Source organism: Rhinolophus hipposideros (assembly GCF_964194185.1).
Source record: "Rhinolophus hipposideros genome assembly, chromosome: 8".
In the NCBI taxonomy this organism is placed as follows: domain Eukaryota; kingdom Metazoa; phylum Chordata; class Mammalia; order Chiroptera; family Rhinolophidae; genus Rhinolophus; species Rhinolophus hipposideros.
This window is the reverse complement of record NC_138054.1, coordinates 18,955,606-18,976,179: the sequence shown is the minus strand read 5'-3', so window position 1 is coordinate 18,976,179 and position 20,574 is coordinate 18,955,606. Positions and strand designations below refer to the sequence as shown.

Sequence of the window (20,574 nt, the reverse complement as noted above, 5' to 3'; positions counted from 1 at the left end):
TGTCTTTGCGTATAAATTTTTGGGCTTACTTTTGATAACTGACTATGATAATTTAGTTAGGATAAATTCCTAGCGTCAAAGGGTAGCTATTTTAAGGCTTTCAATTCAAACTGCCAAACTGTCCTTCAAAATGTACACACCCACTAATGGTATTTGAGTGTCAGTTTCATTCCAACTTCACCAACTCCGGGCTTTTTCACTTCAGCTTTGATTTCAACCGCAGCTCCATTTTTAGAGGGCCCAGTGTTATTAGTGACAAACCTTAAGAAAGGGCCACAATGTCAACATCTATTTGCACTATCAAAAATGAAATTTGTTAGTATGCAGGCAGAAGATCTAGAATTCTTGCTTGCACACCAAGAATTCTAATGTAGAAATTTTTGTGTGTGAAGTAGAATTTTAAGATCCCTTTAAAGGAAATGGTCCACAGCATGCCTGCCCTGATTTGAAGTTCTGAATTTTTTCAAGAGTGGATCATATTGCTCAGATCATCAGTGGCATACTCTGAAGCAGAAAGACTCAAAGAGAAAAAAAAAAAAAAGCCTGCTCCTATAGTCAAAACTTTTTTCTGGGATGTTAAAGCTGGCATCATCACCATCAATTTATGCAGCTATCCGATTTCAAATAAATATTCATTAAATCCATGGACATGATTCCTGGACAAGTGTTACAGGCCTTCCAAATTATTGAGGGAAAAATTAACTGCACAATACACATACATCATATGACTGATCCACAGTACAACCAAATCCATGAAATAATGAGGTGCTTTATATCACACGGTGCACACATCAAAAAAAGCTTCCTTTCTGCCCACCCACACATGTCCAGGGAGTGCCAAGACCAGCTCTCACCCAGCACAGAGGGGACCGCCGTGGAGTGCTCCAGCTTCCCGGGGCTGGCATTGCTGGCTGCGCGGTGTGTGCTGGTGCAGGAGGGGCTCATACCAACGCAGTCAGGATAGTAGGCAGACAGCAGGGGTGCTGCCACGCTGTCTTTCAGCAAAGGAGGTAGAATGAGCATGGAGTACCACCAGTGGTTGGAAACTTCCGACACTCTCTGAAATGGGCAGAGCAACATGAAAGAGGGACAATGCAGGCAGGAAATGTACATGTAGTTTCAGCCAAGCACAGATGATGTTCTTCAAGGCATTCATCCCTAAGCCTTCCACTCCACCTTCTCCCACTCAGCAATCCTACCCCAAAGTTCCTGACACTCAGATTTAGAAACAACAGTGGCTGGTGCTACCTGGAGAGCATGTTTCCTAGGCAGAGCTCTTTCAGATATATAGCAACAGCTACCCGCTGTCCCCACCACCTCTTCAAAACCCCCAAATCCAGGTCAGTCTTAAAGCTGCATCCATAGGCTATATTGCAAGTCTAGGTTTAAGTGTGACATGGCAAACTTCCTTCTGTTCGGTAATCATTTATCATCCACCCTCTTTTGACTTAGGATCTAAGGATAACTGAAATTGCAAAACTGAGCAGAAAAAAATAATTCTCCTAAGTAGTAGGCACGCATTACGTTACTGCTTTTTGCCAGAGGCTACTAAAAAACTTTTAGAGGGAAAGAACACTACCACTATCAAAATAAGATGCTAAATGTGGAACTGAACCAAAAAAGCTATTTTTAGTCTTAAAACTCAATTCCAGAGTTCATGTAACATATGGAGTCACTGGACCAAAGCATCCCCGTGATGACTATTGCAATGAAAATGAGATTTGCTTGGCTTCTAAAGCAACACTGCCATAAATCCTATGTGAGACAGCCTTTTCTAAACGTGATCTTGAATGCATGTCCAAGAATTCTGAGAATCTGATACAGAAGAACCTTGAGCTTAAGGCCTCTCTCATGTTGATTCTCCAGGCTCCCAGCAAATGCCATGTGCCATCAAGCTGAGGTTTGTGAACTTGAGGTCTACAGGGTGAATCCAATTTGGAGACACATTGTTTGTTTGCCCTTCAGATTTCACAGAGTCCAAATCTGAGACAAGCATTTTTTAGTCTACTACCAGCCCCAACACCCCCTATAAATGACTCCCAGCTGCTTCACACAATCATTTTACTTGCCCAGCCCGTAGGCATCTCAGTGTGCAATCTTTGTTCTCAAGGCTTGTTTTCGGCTTGGCTACCCTTGACCAGCTTGTGGTGTACCAACAAGAAGGGAAGCCTCAGTCCCTTCCCCAATATACCAGGGCTGACTCTACGGACCCCCTTCTGAGCTCAGCCCCAAGGAGAGAGCAAACTGAGTATTCAGATGCTGACCCTCCGAATGGACCATGTAGAGGGCAGAATGTAGGTGCCTTAAAAAACATTAACCCAAGCTCTTTGTTCTCTTCTACTCCCTGGGTCTTGCAGCTGCGTTGGTAAATTGAGTCAGGACCTAAGAGACCCTGCCATCCTGTTACCTCCCCCTAGTCTTTCCTCCCCCACCTGAGGGTACTCCAACCACCCTCTACATTGGAATATGAAAAACTCAAAATGACTAATACACTAGCACTTGATCTTGTTATTCCAAGTGTGTTCTCTCAACACACAATTCCGGATAGCTTGCTATCATTTTGTCCATATGCCATGAAAAATTCCACTCTCACCTTTAATATACATATCACTAAAGAAATTGTACTTCATATAATGAGTCTATTATCATATTGAATGAAACAGTAACCCCCCCAAATTCCTGTCCACCCAGAACCTCAGAATGTGACCTTATTTGGGAACAAGGTCTTTGCAGATGTAATTAGTCACACTGGAGTAGTGAGCCCTAAATTCACTATGGCTAGCATCCTTATAAGAAGAGACAGTGGGGACACACAGGAAGAAGGTCATGTGATAACACAGGCAGAGTGATGCGTCTACAAGCCAAGGAAGGCCAAGCATCGCTGGCAACACTAGAAGCTGGCAGAGGCAGGAAGGACCCTCCCCCGGAGCCTTCAGGGGGAGCACGGCCCTGCTAACACCTCGATTTTGGACTTACAGCCTCTGGAACTAGGAGACAATAAACTTCTGTTGCTTTAAGCCACCCAGTTTATGGTAATTTGTTACTGTAGCCCTAGGAAACTAATACAGGCATTCAAAATTTATACCCTGCTTTAAAAGTGACCCTAGAATCCACCGGAACAGAAAATAGGTGAGGTAGGTAATATTGCGATAAACCTGCTCCTGATTCTTTCTTAACCGAATGAAAAAATAAATAACTGGCAAATGAACATCTAGGAACTCCTCCAAACTTTTTAAAGTCCTCGTATCCCAAGAATACAGTCTCCATCCTAAAGTTCCACTTCTTCTGCATGCAAATGGTCTGAATGTTAGAAGACAGATTCATAATGTATTGTAACTGTGTTTAAAGTTATTTTTTCCTTTCCTTCTACTATCTCATCCTGTCTACCTTAAATCTAGAGATTATTGGTCCAGTGTTTTACCATTAAAATGTTTCCACATGCAACTAATATTAAAAATGTGTGTGTGTGTGTCTTTACATAACAGAATGGATTTAAAGTAGAAATGCTAGATGTCAATTCTTCCTTTGCTTAAAAATCAGTCACAGTCCTTGAGTTTCAGACATCTAGAAAAACTGCAAGTTACCAACCCTGACTCACTGAAATGCCGAATAAGTCAGAATGTCAGAGTTTTAGAAATTCAGAATTTAAAAAAGTAATTTTCTGAAACAGCCGTTGGATCTGGTCATATGGCCCCTGGAGCTGGTCAACTCAGGAAGCAAAGTTCCGTAAGACAAATGAAACATGAGGAGGCTTTGCCCCCTGGACACGTTGCTTCCCTTCCGTGGCGGGGACAGGACAAAATAGTTATACCGAGATCAGAATACACAAGGACACTCTCGCAGCTGACTCTGGGCCTCAAATTATGGGCCTGTTGTTCTTTTCTTGGAAGGATTTAAGTGGCGATAAGGTCATAAAGTCACCCATGAAAAACAAGTATAACAAATCTTATCCTTAGAATAAGGCAAGGTAGCAGTTTCTTCCTTTTTATTTCGTTTTAAAATAAAGCCATGGAACTTGACCTTTTCTTTAAATCAGGGAGGATCACCTACAATAGCAACCCTGCTAGCAGGTTCATCAGACCGTTATCATGTCAGGTTAAAAAGCCTTTGATCAGCAAAGAGAAACTCATAAAACTGTTATTGTCATTTACGTGTAGTACTTATCGAAGGCGCAACAAACTCCAATCGAGAACATGTAGAAATACTCACTAGATCCTCTGGGAGGGAACAATGATCTGAGGTCTCGGGCTGCAAAGGAAAACCAACTGTTAATAAGGTTTTTTTTAAAAATAATTATACTGGCAAAGAAAAAAATGTGATAAAACACTATGAGTGAGGGCGTGGGGAAGACAGCTACTCTCACAAGGACTTCCTGGTTGAAATCGAAAGGAGTAACAACTCTGGAGAGCAATTTGACAAAATACGAAACTTTTAAATGCACGACAATTTGGCATTATCTTGTATAACTGAAGACACACACACTACTTGTCCAGCCATTCTAACCTGTTATATTTTCTAGAGCCATACATGTGCACCAACAGAAGAATTAGGAAATGTTCAAAGGAGAATTGTTTATAATAGAAAAAAACTAAACACAACCCTGAAGTCCATCAAGACTAGAATGGACAAATAAACTATTATAGACAAACAATGGCCCACTACATGGCAATGAGAACTACAACCACACGCTACAACTACGGATGTACCTCACAAACGTAACGGTGAGAGAAAGCAGCTAGACTCAAAAGAAAACACACTGTTTTCCAAAAGCACGCAAATTATCTATAGTGTTGTAAATCGGAATAGCAAGTAGGGGAGCAAGGGATGGAGGCTGTGAGTGAAAGGGGGCGTGCCAGGGAGCTTCTGAGGGGCTGGTTAAGTGTTCAATTTCTTTATTGGGAGCTGGCTAACTGGGGACTTTGTGAAAATTCACTGAGCTATGCGTTTTGCTTTGTGCATTTTCTGTTTGGATATTCTATTTCAATAAAAAAGTTACTCAAATAAACTGAGGATTGGCATAGCATGTGGCCTGACATTATCTGGCCCTTGGAATATATTTCAGAGAAACTCTTGCATGTGTGCACTTAGGAAAAGCATGCAAGAATGCTCACAGGATCACTGTGTGTAACAGCCCACCAGAAATGACCCTCATGTCCATGAACACGAGAACAGACACGGGGTGGTAGAGTCACACAATGCAATACCACCCAGCAGGAGAAATCAAGGGGTCAGACCTTTGCGTACCAACATGGATGCCTGTGAAAAGCCCCCATGTTGAGTGAAAAGAGCAAGCTGCAGAAGAATGCAAAGAATATGATACAATTTATAACCAGTACAAAGCTGCAAAACTTCACGTTGTTTAGGGTTTCGTAAACATTATCCCTCCCTCTGCTTTTTGTTAACTCTGTAACAAAAGCAGGACGAATAATAAATACAAAATTCAGAATATGTTTGTCCTTGCAGGGGAGGGGAAGAAAGATAAGGGGCGCAAGGGGTGACAGGCATTGGGAACGTTGTTTCTAAAAGTGGGTGCTGGGTACACGAGTGTTTGCTTTAATGCTTTATTCCTTACACACAAATTACAAATCCTATTTTGTGTCTAAGAATTATGTCGTATTAAAACAATCTCTTTGACACAGAAATTTCATTTCTAGGAATTGAGCCTATAAATATACTGAAAAAGGGCATAGATATAAAGCTATTCACTGCAGCACTGTCCCTAATGGTGAACACTTAAAAGTCACCTAAATGTTCTCCAACACGCAAAATTTATCATGAAACATCCATTCAGTGGACTATTTATTATACAGTCTTTAAAGAGAAAGAGATCTTTAGGTCCTGAGATGGAAGTATTTTTAAGATACATTAAATGACAAAAGCAAGCTCCAAAGACAGTGTGTGTAGTTTGCTACCATTCTTTTTAATGTTGTTTTTACAAATAAACCTTTCCAGACTTTGTCCCTGACAGAATACCAAACTGAAAACCAAAGGGACTCTGGATCAATAAACACCATTTAAATAAATATTTCAAAAGTTCAGACTATAAATGGTAATCAATTCAGACTAGAGCAGCAGGGTCTCAAAGGAGGATTTCTGGGTGCGTGTGGGGAGAGATGTAAAACGTGACACAACACGTAGAACCTGGAATTTTAGAAGTCCATGAAGCCTTCAACTTTCAGATGGTTGGGAGGAGAGAAAGGCAATTAAGTTTTCAAAAGCTTAAGGAATCTGACACCTCTGAGTACTCTCAAAAAAAGTTCTTGGTGTTAAAATACACCCAACAATGTGATGAATCAAAATAAATAACTTGGGTCAGAAGGAACTGTGGTAAAAGAAATTATGGGGAGCAGTAAACCTATGGAAATACAGAAGCAAGAGTAAACAATGAGGGACTATGGTTACAGAAAATAAACGACACACTTACTCCGACAGAGTTAATTAAACTAAAAAACGAAACAACAAAACACTAACAAAATATTGGGAGAAAGGAAAAGGAGATGGGCTGACATGTGATATAATTTACTTTTTCCACTTTCATAGCAGGGTGTCAATTAATACCTAAAATTGAAACAGGCAATTAAAAAAAAAAAGTGATTCCAACCTCTTAATAGTCTCACCATATATTTTCCTAACGTTTTAGGGAGTTTTTCGAAACTACTGTTTCTGGAGATGAAGAACTAAGTATCTTATATCCAGAAATTTCTTATTTCACTTTGGCTTCTTTTTCTGATTTTAAATTTTGCTGTATTAAACTCAATCATTTTACATAAAACCAGCATGTATAGTATTGTTCTTTAATATGAAGTTATTTATCAGCCAGGCCTTCTCCTTGTATACATGCAGGAATATTACTGAATGAATCTCACTGAATGTGGTTATTTCATGATGACTGCATGAATCTTTTTTTCTGTCATCTTTGTTCTATTCTATTAGGTTGGTGCAAAAGTAATTATGGTTTTTGCAATTACTTTTAACCTTTTAAACTGCAATTACTTTTGCACCGACCTAATATATTGCTTGACTTTTTCAGTGATGAACATATTATCATTTGTCTAAAAATGAACCCATTCTAAAGAACCTGAGACTTTTCAAAAACTACTCAGACTGAAATTTGAAAAGGACAACTACCATCCAAAGAAAAATCAAGAAAACAAAAAAAGAACATGGACAATTTGAACAATTAGAAGGGAAGTCAAGTTGTACTCCACTGTCAGCAGGTAAAAGAGAGAAGAGGTTATGGATAACTGCAAATGATAGCTAAACAAAAGCTAGTCAAAGCACAGCACAAAATGATTTTAATGTAAACTTTTTCTGTGAAATCATATCTAATATTTAGTAACATGTCATCCAAGTATTTAGTAGCAAGTCATCCAAGATATCTTTTAATTGTTTAGAACAACTGTTTAGGAACTTGGCAGAAATAGCTTGAGTGAAAACGGCCCAATATTTTTGAGTGCTCTTGGCTGAACTCTCCTTTAAATATTATAATGAAACGCCACTGAGGCCAGGACCCAGGCCTGTCTGTGGGCCTTGCAGTGTGATGCTTGTAGAGTGGGCTCTGGCCATGCTTCTACAAGTATGAAGCTGGGCCCATGTGCTAGTTAGCTTTAGGAAGAAACATTCAGAACTTGTACATAGACAGTTTGACATTGGCTGTGCCAGTTTCTAGGAGATAGACTTGGATGATCATGAAATTGTAAGCCCTCCACCTGCCCCGGTGCTACCCCAGCTCCCTATCCCACATCCTGGTCATTACTGGACACGTGCTATCCATGTGCTGCCCCAGTTCTGCTTGAATACTTCCACTGACAGGCAACTATCTGGGAAAGTTCACATGCCAAGCTGAAATTCTCTGTAGTTCTCTCTCATCATGTCCAGCAGGGACAGCCAGAAGAAAAGCAGTCATTTTAAAATCCCTTCATAGGTGATCGTCTCTATGACATGGCAGGTCAATGTGAGAGCTGATCCAGATCTCAACTCCAAGGAGGACATGGCCTTGCCCAGGCCCCTCCAGGACAGAACTGATGGTGCAGGCGTGCCGGGAGGCTTCTGGAGCAGCGGGAGCCCACAGCCCCACTCCAGCCTGCGTAAATCTGGAGAACGCCCCCTGATGCCTGGTTCTGGGATAACCTCTGCCAGACGCCCTGGCAGCGTGCCTACTTCTCTGATCCTCTTCCGACAGTCAGCACCCTATACACAGCCACCACTTCGCGAGCTCAGCCTGGTTTCTCCAAGGTGAAAAGCCATTCTACCACCTGCTCAGAGGGACGGGACATAAACACAACCAGTCCTATCCTTTCCTTGCATGGTGCAGTTTCCAGGGAACCAAATTTGCTCAGGTAGTAGGGGTTTGATGTGAGGGACTGAGATGGAACCCCACAGGCTGTCCCCCAACCCTAGTTCTCCCCATCAGTCTGGCTCCTTTCACTCTGGCTCCTTTCTGAGAGCTATGGATATTGACGGGAAAAGAACAGACATAGAAGCTGCTTCCATTTCCCTGGCCCTCTGCCCCTGGCACCACATCATTCTGTGCGTGGGGACTGGACAGCTTCTCACCTTTCATTCAGAAGCCAGAAAAAGAAAAGAAAGCCCCAAATCTTGCCAGTTACTGGTGAAAGCAGCGAGGGTGTTGAGTTTTCCCAGTACTTAGTTGCCAACATGATATTTATGACTAATTTATTTTGTTTGATACACACAACTATTTTCCTACTTTATTTATACCCCCAAAGTGTATTTATGTGTGAACCAGAGTTTGGTTTTCTACATTAAAGCAGAGTTTGTATCAAAAAAAAAAAAAAAAAAAAGGTGCCTACCAGAAATATGGAATCAGATGCATAAAACAAAAGTTCTAGTATAATAAATCTTTAAGAGTAGTTACCTATTAGCGTGGCAAGGAGGAAATAGTTAAGCAGGACTTTCATTTTTATTTGTATATTATATGTGTATGTATATACTTACATATGTATGTATTTACATATGTAAGTATATACATATATACACATACACATATATAGACATATACATGTCCAATTTACTTTTTTAAACCCTGAGATTATATTCACATAATAATTATGTAAAATTTAAAAGAATGAAAAATATAATTCCTAAATAGTCATACTTTTTCTCACTGTTTCACTTAGCAAAATCTTCCAAATATATTTACAATAATTATGAGTTGCTTTAATAATATGTATTTTAAATACCAGGCTTTAAAAACTTGATCACAAACTTCATAAAACTTTTCAATCATTCTTTAAAGGTAAGTATTTGCACTAAGAAAGTATTTTGCTAAGTAGCCATCAACCTGGCTAAACTATTCTCCCCGCCCTCCTCTTTCTCTCTCTCTCTCTCTCTCTCTCTCTCTCTCTCTCTCTCTCTCTCTCTCTCTCTCTCTCCCCCCCCCCCCCAATGTAAAACTGTCACGGAAGAAAACGTGGGGGGGGGGGGTTGGGAGGAGAGAGCACTAGGCAAGTTGATAGAATACTAGAGTCTAATAGACCATCCATATTCAAAATTCACAATAATGTCCAAGCTAGCATTTTATTTCCTGATGCGCGGTCCAACCCAGCATCATATGGTACATCTCTTTAAGTGGCTTTAATCTGGGACCGTTCCTCTGTTTTTTCTTGTCTTTCATGACCTTAGCATTTTTCGAAGCAATAGCTACAAAACTATCAATAATTACTTGAAATGTAAATGGAGTAAATTCTCCAAACAAAAACCACAGGATGGCTGAGTGGGTAAGAAAACAAGACCCTTACATATGCTGCCTACAAGACACTCACTTCAGACTGAAAAACACACACAGATGGAAAGTAAAGGTACTTAAAAAAATATTTCATGAAAATGGAAACAAACAAAAAAAGCTGAGATAGCAATACTTATACCAGACAAAATAAGCTTTAAAACAAAGACTATAACAAGAGACAAAGAAGGACCCCATTATCTTACTTCTGGGTATTTATCTGAGAAAACCCGAAATGCTACTTTGAAGGAGTACGTGCATCCTTATGTTCACTGCAGCATTATTCACAATGGCCAAGATGTGGAGGCAGCTTGGGTGTCCATCAATGGATGAATGAATAAAGAGGAGGTGATACATATACACAATGGAATATTATTCAGCCATAAAAGGAATGAAATCTTGCCATCAGCAACAACATGGATGGAGCTATAGGGTATTTTGCTGAGTGGAGTTAAGTCAGAAGAAAACAAATACCATTATGATTTCATTTATATGTGGAATCTAAAGAACAAAATAAATGAACTAAAACAGAAACAAACTCAGATACAGGTAGCATTGTGATGGTTGCCAGATGGCAGGAAAGTTGGGGGGCATGGGTAAAAAGGTGAAGGGATTAAGAAGTACAAATTGGTAGTTACAAAATTGTCATGGGGATGTAAAGTATAGCCTAAGGAATATAATTAATAATATTGTGATAGCTATGTATGGTGTCAGATGGGTCCTAGGTTTATTGGGGTGATCACTATGTAAGTTATATGGGTGTCTAATCACTGTGTTGTACACCTGAAATATAATACTCTATGTCAACTGTAACAGAAAAATAAAAAAAATTTTTAATTCTTTAAAAAAGTAAATATTTTGCCAGTGATGACTGCATATCATTGTGAATATACCACAAACCACTGAACTGTATACTTTAAAGGGGTGAATTTTATGGTATGTGAATTGTATCTCAAATTTAAAAACAGAAAGTATTTTATTTCTGAGATTACAATGATTCCTAACATTCTTTAATGTACTGAAGGAACTAGGGACATTTGTGTAGATTAATGCTTTAACACATTAAAAGCAATCACATATTTTAAACTAAGAAATTGGCAAATATCAAAACAGGCACATTATACCAACTATGACAGATTCCTAATTGCCCAAACATATCCAGTCATCCTTTCTTCCTCACTAAAAGGATCCTGGTTTTGTTTGACATTGCAACATCTTCAATTATAAAATATTTTCTTCCTTTGTCTCTAGTGTTGTTCAGAGTACCTGTATGATCCTGCTCACGCCAATGAGATCGGAATAGAAATCTACCATTAGATCTTCCCAGAAAGCTCTCTTTTTCCCCATGAAAGAGGGAGAGACTCAGCTGGCACACCCCTCTTGCCCTTTGATGTGATGGCTGTTGGTCCAGCAACCATCTTGTAGGGCTGAATCATTTTTTTTGGCGGAACTAGAAACTACAAGGAGACTTGGGCAACTCACCCATACTGGACAGCTCATTTCCAAACTGCTCATAATGAGAAAAATAAAATCCTTAATTGGTCAAGCCATTGTAGTTGTGGTTCTGTTATATGTGGGCCAATATAATCCTGATACAATGACCAATAAATGAAAAATACACACCATTACTATTTACTGAAAACTAAATTAACCTATCAATTAATTCCAAAGGAAAACCAACAGAGATCATACCTTAGCAGCACTATTTGGTTTCATACCACAGAGGAAGGTCTTTGCTATCTGTGGAGTCAGCTGGATTTCCTTGGTAAGCTTCCTCCATTTTCTACACTCGGGTTTTGTACACTGAACCTAGATGGAAAGCAACACATCAAGGTCAATGAGTTGGCGAATCTTGAGCCTGCATTTCTCTTCTCCACCACTCACTGTGCCATTTTCTCCACATGATTTGACCAATCTTTTAGTATTTTTAAGTACTTTTTCTCTCCCCCTTGCATGACCACCACTAACATAATCCACTTTTACCCCATTAGGGCAATTTCTGATTCAATACTAGCTCAGGCAGCAGGAAAGTGTAAAGGGGCTCTGACTACTGTTGTCAGAAAGGCTTTCCAGATCTAACCTAAGGAAATAATCAGAATTAAATTTAGTTACAGTTAGTCACAAAGTAAGCCACTAAATGCAATGTGGCATCCTGGACAGGATTCTGGAAAACTTAAAAGGCACTAGTGAAAAAACTGATGAAATCCAAATAAAATCTGTAATGTAGTTATTAGCACTGTACCAATGTTAATTTCTTAGTTTGACAAACATCATGGTGTGTTAGATAATAACATTAGGAGATACTGGGTGAAGTATGTATGGGAACCCTCTGTATTATCTTTGCAATTTTTCTGTAAATTTAAAATTATTCCAAAATAGAAAGTTTACTTTTTTTTAAAGTGTGCACATACCGATATGTAAAAGAATGAAGTTGGATCCCTACTTCAAACATATCCAAAAATTAACTCAAAATGGATTAAACACTTTAACGTAAGAGCTAAAATAATAAAATCTTATAAGAAAACATAGGAGTCAGTCACCATGACCTCATATTTGGCAATGGATTTTTAGATATGACACCAAAAGCACAAGCAACAAAAGTGGATAAATTGAACATCATTAAAATTTAAAAACTTTTGTGCATACAAGGACACTATCAAAAAAGTGAAAGGAAAAACCTATAGGAGAAAATATTTGCAAATCATGTATCTGATAAGGGTTTAATGTCAAAAATATATAAAAAAAACTCTTACAACTCAACAACAAAAGACAAAAATCCAAAAATGGGCAAAGACTTGAAGAAGACAGACAAATGGCCAACAGGCACATGAAAAGACCCATTAGTCATCAGGGAAAGGCAAATCAAAACCACAATGAGATAACACATCACATCCACTAGGATAGCTAGAACAAAAAAAAAAAAAAAAAAAAGGGAAAAATGAATTGGTGAGGATACGGAGAAAATTAAACCCTTATACATTGAAAGAAGGTGCAGCAGTTAGCTTAGCTAAAGAAAATAGCTTCGTGGTTCCTCAAAAAGTAAAATACAGAATGTAACCCAACAATTTTATTTCTAGATATATATTGAAAACAGGTGTTCAAATAAATATTTGTATTCAAATATTCACAGCAGCACTATCTGCAATCTTTTAGTAAAGGAAGCCACCCAACTGCCCATCAACAGATGAATGGATAAATTAAATGTGGCAAATCCAAACAATGGAATATCATTCACCTGTGAAAAGGCACTAGTGAAAAACAAAGAACTAATATATGCCACAACATGGATGAACTTCAAAAACTTTCACTTATGCTAAGTGAAAGAAGACAGTCACTGAAGGTCATATACTGCATTATTCCTTTATATAAAATATCCAAAACAGATAAATACATAAAGACAGAAGGCAGGTTAGTAGTCGCCAGGGACTAGGGGGAAGAAGGAATGAAAGGTGACTGCTTAGTGGGCACAGGTTTACTCTGTGAATGATGACAACGCTTTGGAATTAGAGGTGGTGGTTGCACAACACTGTAAATGTATTAAATGCCATTGAATTGTACACCTTAAAATAGTTAATTTATATTATCTGAATTTCACTTCAATTAAAAAAATGCTTTATGTGTGAAGAAAAGCTTGACCCTACCTATGATATTAAAAAACTAGCAAATCACTTACTAAATGATGGTATATTTAACTAATACATGCAATCATTAGAATTTATATTCAAAGAGTGACTAAGTAGAAAAATAATATAAAGTTAAATTAATAAAAAAACTAAGTTACTAAAAAATTACATGTGAAGTATAATTTTAAACCTAATTAGAATTTGTAAAAAACCATGAAATTGTGTTTAAATATACGCGTTAAAAATAGGAACAGAAGATGAGAAAGACATGTACCAAACTTAGCAATGGCTATCAGTAGCTGGTGGTGAGTCTTTATTTCTTCTTTATATTATGTTGAATTATCTAAGTTTTCTAGAAAAATAAAAAATGTGTTTTGCTTTAATAGACATAGAATAAATGTAATAAAAGAAAAATTTCCTAAAAATTAGTATTATCATCCATTCCTCTTGCGTTTAGCTCCCCAAACACTTTGCAGAACAGTAAAGCATTATCTTTTTTACCCAGTAGGGGAGCTGCTGGTCTGCCATGAAAGCTTTGGGACTAGGTTCAGTTTTTCCATTGCTAGTCCATATTTTTTTCCAGGTAGTATATTTGTCATATCCATCCTTATGGCTGAAAAAGAATAAAAATAAATATATCAAGCTATAAGTCAATCAGGTTTTCAAAACAAGAGGCATGTTAGCAAATCGCATGGAAGGGTCTTGATTAGCCATATTATAAGGAGGGAGAAGTTATTATGGCACCCATAAAACAGGCTGTCAGGAAGGGTGCATTCCTCTCGGTTTTAATATCTAAAACTGTTAGGAAGGGGGAGCTACCTGTCCAGTTCCCTCTAGTTGTCAGCATCTTCCCCCAAATCTTGGCATCCATCCCCTCTGCACTGTCATAGAACAGCAAAGCAGCTCCTAGATTTCTCAGAACTTGCAGACTAGAGACTGTCTCATAGCAGATGTTTTTTGAGCCCTGAGTGCGTGCACACACAAGCTTGCACACATGCAAACTACAGCATCAAAGTTGTGGCACAGTTGCAGCTGGCACAAGCATGGCTGCAGCAGTGGAATAATTCAGTGAGTCTGAGGGCTCAATCTTAACTATCTGACTCCCTCCGCTGCCCCAACCCCGCGCCCTCCACCACCACGGAAACCTCCAACAATTAGCAAACAAACCTTCTGTAGTAATGGTCAAAGCATTCATTACAAAAATGCTCCCCACAGGAGAGGTGATACCATCGGGAGGTGTAGCCATTCTTGGCACACCTGAAAAAAGCAAAACATGTAGCTTTGGTAGTGAATAACAATTTTTTCTCACTTTTTAAAGAAACATGTATCAAGTACCTCCTATGAGCCCATTTTGCATTGTCTCCACTTAGAATCCTAACAACTAGGAGCTAATAATAGGGAAAGTGGGGTGGTGACTGATAGGTGGTCACACACGGTAAGGACGCAGGGACTTAGACCAGAGCACCTAATCCAGCTGGCTGCACACCAGGACAGCTTGGGACTTAGGAGTTGTATCAAGTCTCCCTGGAGCCACGATAGGGCTTTATGACCTGAAACAAGGGATGTCACTGCGCGTGCTGCAAGCTGCACGTGTGTGAAGGAGGAAGTGTGGCCTCTAGTAATAACATCTGGTACGATACTGAATAGTGAATGAATCTGGCCAGCTGGAATCTGGCAAATATAACTTGTCAAACAGTCAGTAATGTAGTAATGCCACGATGAACACTGATACCACCATTTGTGATTAAAAAAATGGGATTTGTGTTTCAGGTTTTACTGAATCTTAAGCCTTCATGGAAGATTTTTCTCTGAAGTAAAAGGCATGCTTGCATCACCCCAATAAAATGGCAAGAGTACAGTTAGCCTCATGGTTTCAATGAGACCTGTTTATGTCTACTGGAAGAGGAGGTATGTTATATGAAGGAGAAAAGAAGCCAAGGAATGTAAACACCTGCTTGTCTAAATGGAGCTCCACGGTTCTCTTTACTGTGTTCCCATCCCTGACCCTGTCCGTCCCTCCACCCCCAGGAGAGGGACAGCTCTGGTCAGTGGGATGTGAGGATACTGATGGGCCCCTGGGAAGAGCTCATATGGTTATATCTAACGGGGAGTGTATAGGAGGGTATGCTGGGTACAGAGTGTACAGGCAATGTCTCTATTATTAGATGACTTACAGTATCTATATCTTTAGGAAAACTATCTTTGAGGATGATGTTCCCATAAGGAACGCTCTCACAAGCAGGAATGTGAGGCCAAGACATGCCATCTAAACAGACCTTTCAGAAGTACTTGCAAAGCACACGGGACACGTTGCTGTACAGCCGGCCTTTTCACATTTCCTGTACTTCTTCTCTGACCCACCGTCTTCATCTTCATCTGTCATCTCTGTTGCTTTTTTCTTTGCCTGAGGAAGAACCAGCTGAAGTTAAGATTTCACCAGAATGGCCAAGGGTGAATGTGGTGTAAGGTTTACTACTGAAATGACTTCCAAGTTAGGAAGAGTTCTAAACATGAAGACCAACAACATCCTGACAGTAGGTTGGGGGCTGACAATATAGCAATGTTCTTGAAACTGTACTGTGCAAATAATTCACTAACTTGCTTGAAATTTAGAACCAGCACTTTAACGACAGGTCTCCAAGAACTAAAATGCATGTGAGCCTTTGTTAGGAAAACACTGTATCAGTCAAAATAAAAGACACTCTAAACTTAGCATTTTTTTTTCTTTACTTAAAGCAGTTACATCTTCTTAGTATTGCACATAAAAAAATAAAAATTAAAAGAAAAAAATTAGAACGATTCTAGAAAAAGAATTACAGCATTCAGGATTTTCTTTAGGGAAAAAAAAAAAAAGCTTTACAAAAGAGATGGCAGCAATAATAACCTGTAAAGAGCACCCATCCAACTACAAACTGAAGTCCAAATTCCTATGAATTTGAATTCCTATGAATTCCTGGGGCATGATCTGGCCCTACCTTACATTCTGGAGGCAGCCACACAGCAGCAATTTTCTGAACACCCCATTTTGATCCACATTCTATGCCATTAGCTTTGCAATTCCCTCTGCCAGTATACTTTTTTCTACATTCTATCTTTATCACCTTGTTCTGTGATTGTCCTGGGGTGAATTTCTCCACTACAGTGCAAGTTCCTTGAGGACTGGAAATACATCTTTTCATTTCTAATTCTTGAGTCCCAATCAGAATAATTCTGTGTGCTCAAAACAGGTGCACTGAATGAACAAATGAATAATACCTGCCTACCGGAACTCCTCAAAGGAAGGCTATCTGGAGAATGATCAAAGGATGTTTTTTTCTTTGCCCTCCCCCGTGGGGTTGCCATTGTATCAGAAAATCTGCAAAAAGAAAAAGAAAAAAATAATAAATAAACTATTAAATATTAGCATTTGCTAATACTTTCAACACTCTGGATAAAGTTAGGCTGTTTAGTAAGTAACAGTATATGCTCTGAAGTTAGACTGCCTGAGTATGAAGCCATTGCTTTCAAGTTAGTTAACCTCTCTAAGACCTCAGTGTTCTCATACTTAAGATGGGCATAGCAAGAGTGTATCGTAGCATCAGTGTGAAGATTAAGTAAAAACGTATTTAAAGCACTAGGCCTGGCATATTATAAGTACTCAATAAACGTTATCTACTAGTAGCATACACGTTTAAAAATACAAAAATGAGAAAAACATCACACCAATGACCAATAAATTACTGTCTGTAAAATTCAATAAGTAAAAACACCTAGTTTTTGTCTGCTTCTCTCCATCTTACTGTCTTCTTAGCAGTACCTGAATTTTAACCTCTTATTACACTATAAAAAGAAAACTCATTCATTCCTTCTCAGTAAAACCCAACAAATAAATCTCAATCACACTATCTAGTCACTACTAAATAGAGGAATCTGGGTTAGTTAGTTATTGTATCTTCTCCTGGAAAAATTTTATGAGTTCTCAAACTAGTCTAACAACAGCATGGTTAAACAAACAGTAAGAACCAAAAGTCTACACAAAAAAATAAAATAATGCACAGGAATCATGAAAGGCTGAGTTATCAAATTAGTATTGTTTTTCACTTAAGTTAGGGAATAAAAACGCTTACTTAGCAGAATTACTCAATATATGAATTCTACAATTATCACACATCTTCCTAAATCCACTGTATTTACTAAACACATATATACTCATGCAAAATAGCATGAAAAATAAATAGGATGTACCTATGGATAAGGAATTTGAAAGTGGACAAGTGTTATCATAAAATACAAATTCCACATACTGGCATACCTCAGAGATATTGAGGGTTCCATTTCAGACCACCATAATGAAGCAAGTATGGCAATATAGTGAGTTGCAATTTTTTTCTGGTGAGGGTCTTGCCTTCAATTGGCAAAAACAAAACAAAACAAAAAACACCTGTGCAGTATAACAAAATGAAGCCCAACAAAATGAGGTATGCCTATATGTAATCTTAAATCTTGGAGAAAAATCTTTGAGTGGCTTGTAATCCTATTGTTTCCCATCTGTGAGTTCTACTAATACTCGTAAGAGCTTTTCTCATGGATTATTAACATCATGTGTGAAAACTTTCAGTCTGCCAGCTACATCGACTTTGAGCAATCTTGATACCAATGTTATGGATGAGTTTCCTTTAACTCACTCTTCACTTTCTCTTAGGTGTGAACACATAAACTCTATACATATTCAGAAATGCATTATAGTTCTTTAAGCATTAAATAAGTTGCCATTTAGTTCTACAGCACTTTGGCTACTGCTGAATAAAACACTAATAATGTTAAAAGTGCTACGGCCTCCCTATAATTTTTAAACTCAAAGGTTTTCTGGATCACCTTTATATTTTCAAACCACTGTCTAATTTAAAACTCATATATATATATATATATAACATATATCCCACATTATTCATAAAATGAACCACAAGTAAGGCATATATAAAAATAGTATTTGTAAATGTGCAATATATGTAAGTACTGCAGCAAAAATATTTGAGTCTAATGTGGGATTTAGGAACCTAAATATAATCAGCCTAGGTCCATGCAACATTTGACTATCACGTAGGAATGCAAGCATTCCCAAGACAAAGCATAATTTACAGAAATTTCATCAAACTAATATAAGTCCAACTGTATACTAGAAAATATGTATGTAATTGCAATAAAAAATGATATAAATCAAGAAATGGTTAAGAGGAAATGAAAACATTAGCTATAAAAACCATTATTAAATCTGTTGTCTGGGAAAAACATAATTGAAGATTTTTAGGGTAGTACATTTTCACTTTTAATTATACAATTAAGTACTCTCATCCTTTTTTGACACTTGCTGTAATTTCTGTATTTCCTTGACACTTGCTGTAATTTCTGTATTTTCACTGTTGCTGAATTCTTGGGGCTTAAAACGGAGGGATAAAACTTTAAGTTGGAAGTACTATAGGTTTTGTGTTTTTAAATATAATCTTAGGTATACTGATCAAAAGTGACATTAAAACAAATTAGTATACTCAAGGTACTTTTCAACCTAGTTTTTCAAATTAATAACTTTATAAGCATATTTCTTCCTAATTTAAAATTCATATCTTTGATTTTGTTTTAATGTCACAAAACAAAGAAAAAAGTGGTTTTGGGGGGGGTAAATATATAAATGGATATATCAATGCCTAGATTTCTATTTTAATAATTTCCAGAATTTTTTCTGAAGTAGCTTAATCAAAAAGATTGTTTTTTAAAAAAACACACTATTCATAAAAATATAAATCAAAATTGACTCCAGGTTGGAATAAAAATTTATAGTGGCATCAGCATAATTTCTAAAAACAGGATAAACTACTAGAAACTTCTTCAAACGACAGAAACAGGAATTTCCCTCTGGGGCACTTAAAATAAGATAGGACTAGCACCTTACTGCACCCATACTAATCAAATTTTCCAAAATATAGATCCAATTCAACTGCTTGAATGCTTTGTTGATTATTTTCCCTGCCTGGAAGACGATTAATTATTGATAGTCATTTTCTTATGTGCCTCCTGAAGAAACAAACCTTCCTTCTCACTCGCCTTTATTCCACTTAAACAGATGATTCTCACAACCATCCAAACAAAACGCAGAAGCCTTGAGTTGGTGTGTGGATGTGGCGTGATTAGAGCCACCCACACGGACTGGTCTTATGGAGTCCTGCACGCTCACCCAAGGGAAGTCTGGGCCTCTGTCTAGTTTACATATCACTGAACCCCAACTTTCTACAGCTGGGCCCGCCACTTCCTTCCTGTTTCACCTGCCACCTGCCAGCTGCCAGTCTGTTGACTAACAGCTACCATAATCGGGCCGCCCCCTCTGGGTTCCCGGTCCCGGAGGGATTACCCCGGCAACCCGGCAATGCCGATCGTATCTCCGCGCGTGGTGGCGGCCGTGCCCATGGAGCGTTACTACCACACCTGCAAGGCTGTGGGGCTCCTCGCCGCCACACTCTCGGCTGGGAAGAACAAACGAGGGAGTTCTTACTCCGCACTATGGGTTTTTTCCCACGTAGCACACGCTCCCCAGGTGACGCGGTTCTAACAGTCCCCAGGAGGGGACTCCCTGTGCCAGCTGCAGCCGCCTCGCTTTCGGAAAAGCTTTCTCGGTCGCTCTCCGAAGTCGAAGAATCAACAGCCTCCGGGGCTCACCTGAGTGCCGAAGAGGTACAAGGAGTCGCGGGGAGAAGGCACCGCTGGACAGAAAGGGAACATTGATTGCAGAGGGTTAGGCGAGACCCGCAACACCGCGACGCATCGGGGTACCCCGTCGCCGCAACACCCCAGCCTGGGAATTCCTCTTCCTTAGACAGGGACCCGACCCCGCTTCAAATTGGGGGAGGGAGGTATCTGTCGCTAGGAATGCGTCCACCTCCCACCCGGCGAGGGGCGCTGCACCGGGGAAGGAGGACTAGCACCCCAGCCAAGCTGCTTTGTGCAGAGCTGTCACCCGAAATCCGAGGCCGCCCCCACGCCCGCCCCGGGAACCGCGTGCACACCACCTCCGAGCGTTTGCGAGACGATGCTCGCAGCCCCAGGCTGCGGGCACCTCTCTGGAGCCGCGCGCCGCGCGCACAGGAGTGCAAGATCCGCGCCGCGAGCCGCAGCCCTGGCTCGGCCGCCGCCGCCGCCGCCGCCGCTTCCGCCCCTGTGACGGCGTGACCCGTGGTG

General features: G+C 39.3%; 1 protein-coding gene across 7 annotated transcripts in view; it reads right to left on the bottom strand.

The window, feature by feature from the left end:
• The window catches only part of KDM1B (lysine demethylase 1B), a 46,464-nt gene extending 25,894 nt beyond the window's left edge, over positions 1-20,570 (bottom strand). For 2 of the 7 annotated variants that reach the window (XR_013993866.1, XM_081057569.1), the window contains exons 1-9: positions 20,406-20,562; positions 20,056-20,099; positions 16,624-16,723; positions 15,645-15,772; positions 14,536-14,625; positions 13,870-13,981; positions 11,438-11,554; positions 4,210-4,248; positions 855-1,059 (exon numbers count right to left, since the gene is read on the bottom strand). Coding sequence is in view for 6 of the 7 variants with exons in the window: in XM_081057569.1 (XP_080913695.1) it covers positions 855-1,059; positions 4,210-4,248; positions 11,438-11,554; positions 13,870-13,981; positions 14,536-14,625; positions 15,645-15,772; positions 16,624-16,710 (778 nt within the window). In the remaining variant the exon portion in view is untranslated. Of the gene's footprint in view, positions 1-854; positions 1,060-4,209; positions 4,249-11,437; positions 11,555-13,869; positions 13,982-14,535; positions 14,626-15,644; positions 15,773-16,623; positions 16,724-19,891; positions 20,100-20,405 lie in introns of all 7 variants that reach the window. The other 5 variants (XM_081057570.1, XM_081057568.1, XM_081057571.1 and 2 more) reach the window with 5 other exon arrangements.
• Between the last annotated feature and the right edge of the window lie 4 nt (positions 20,571-20,574).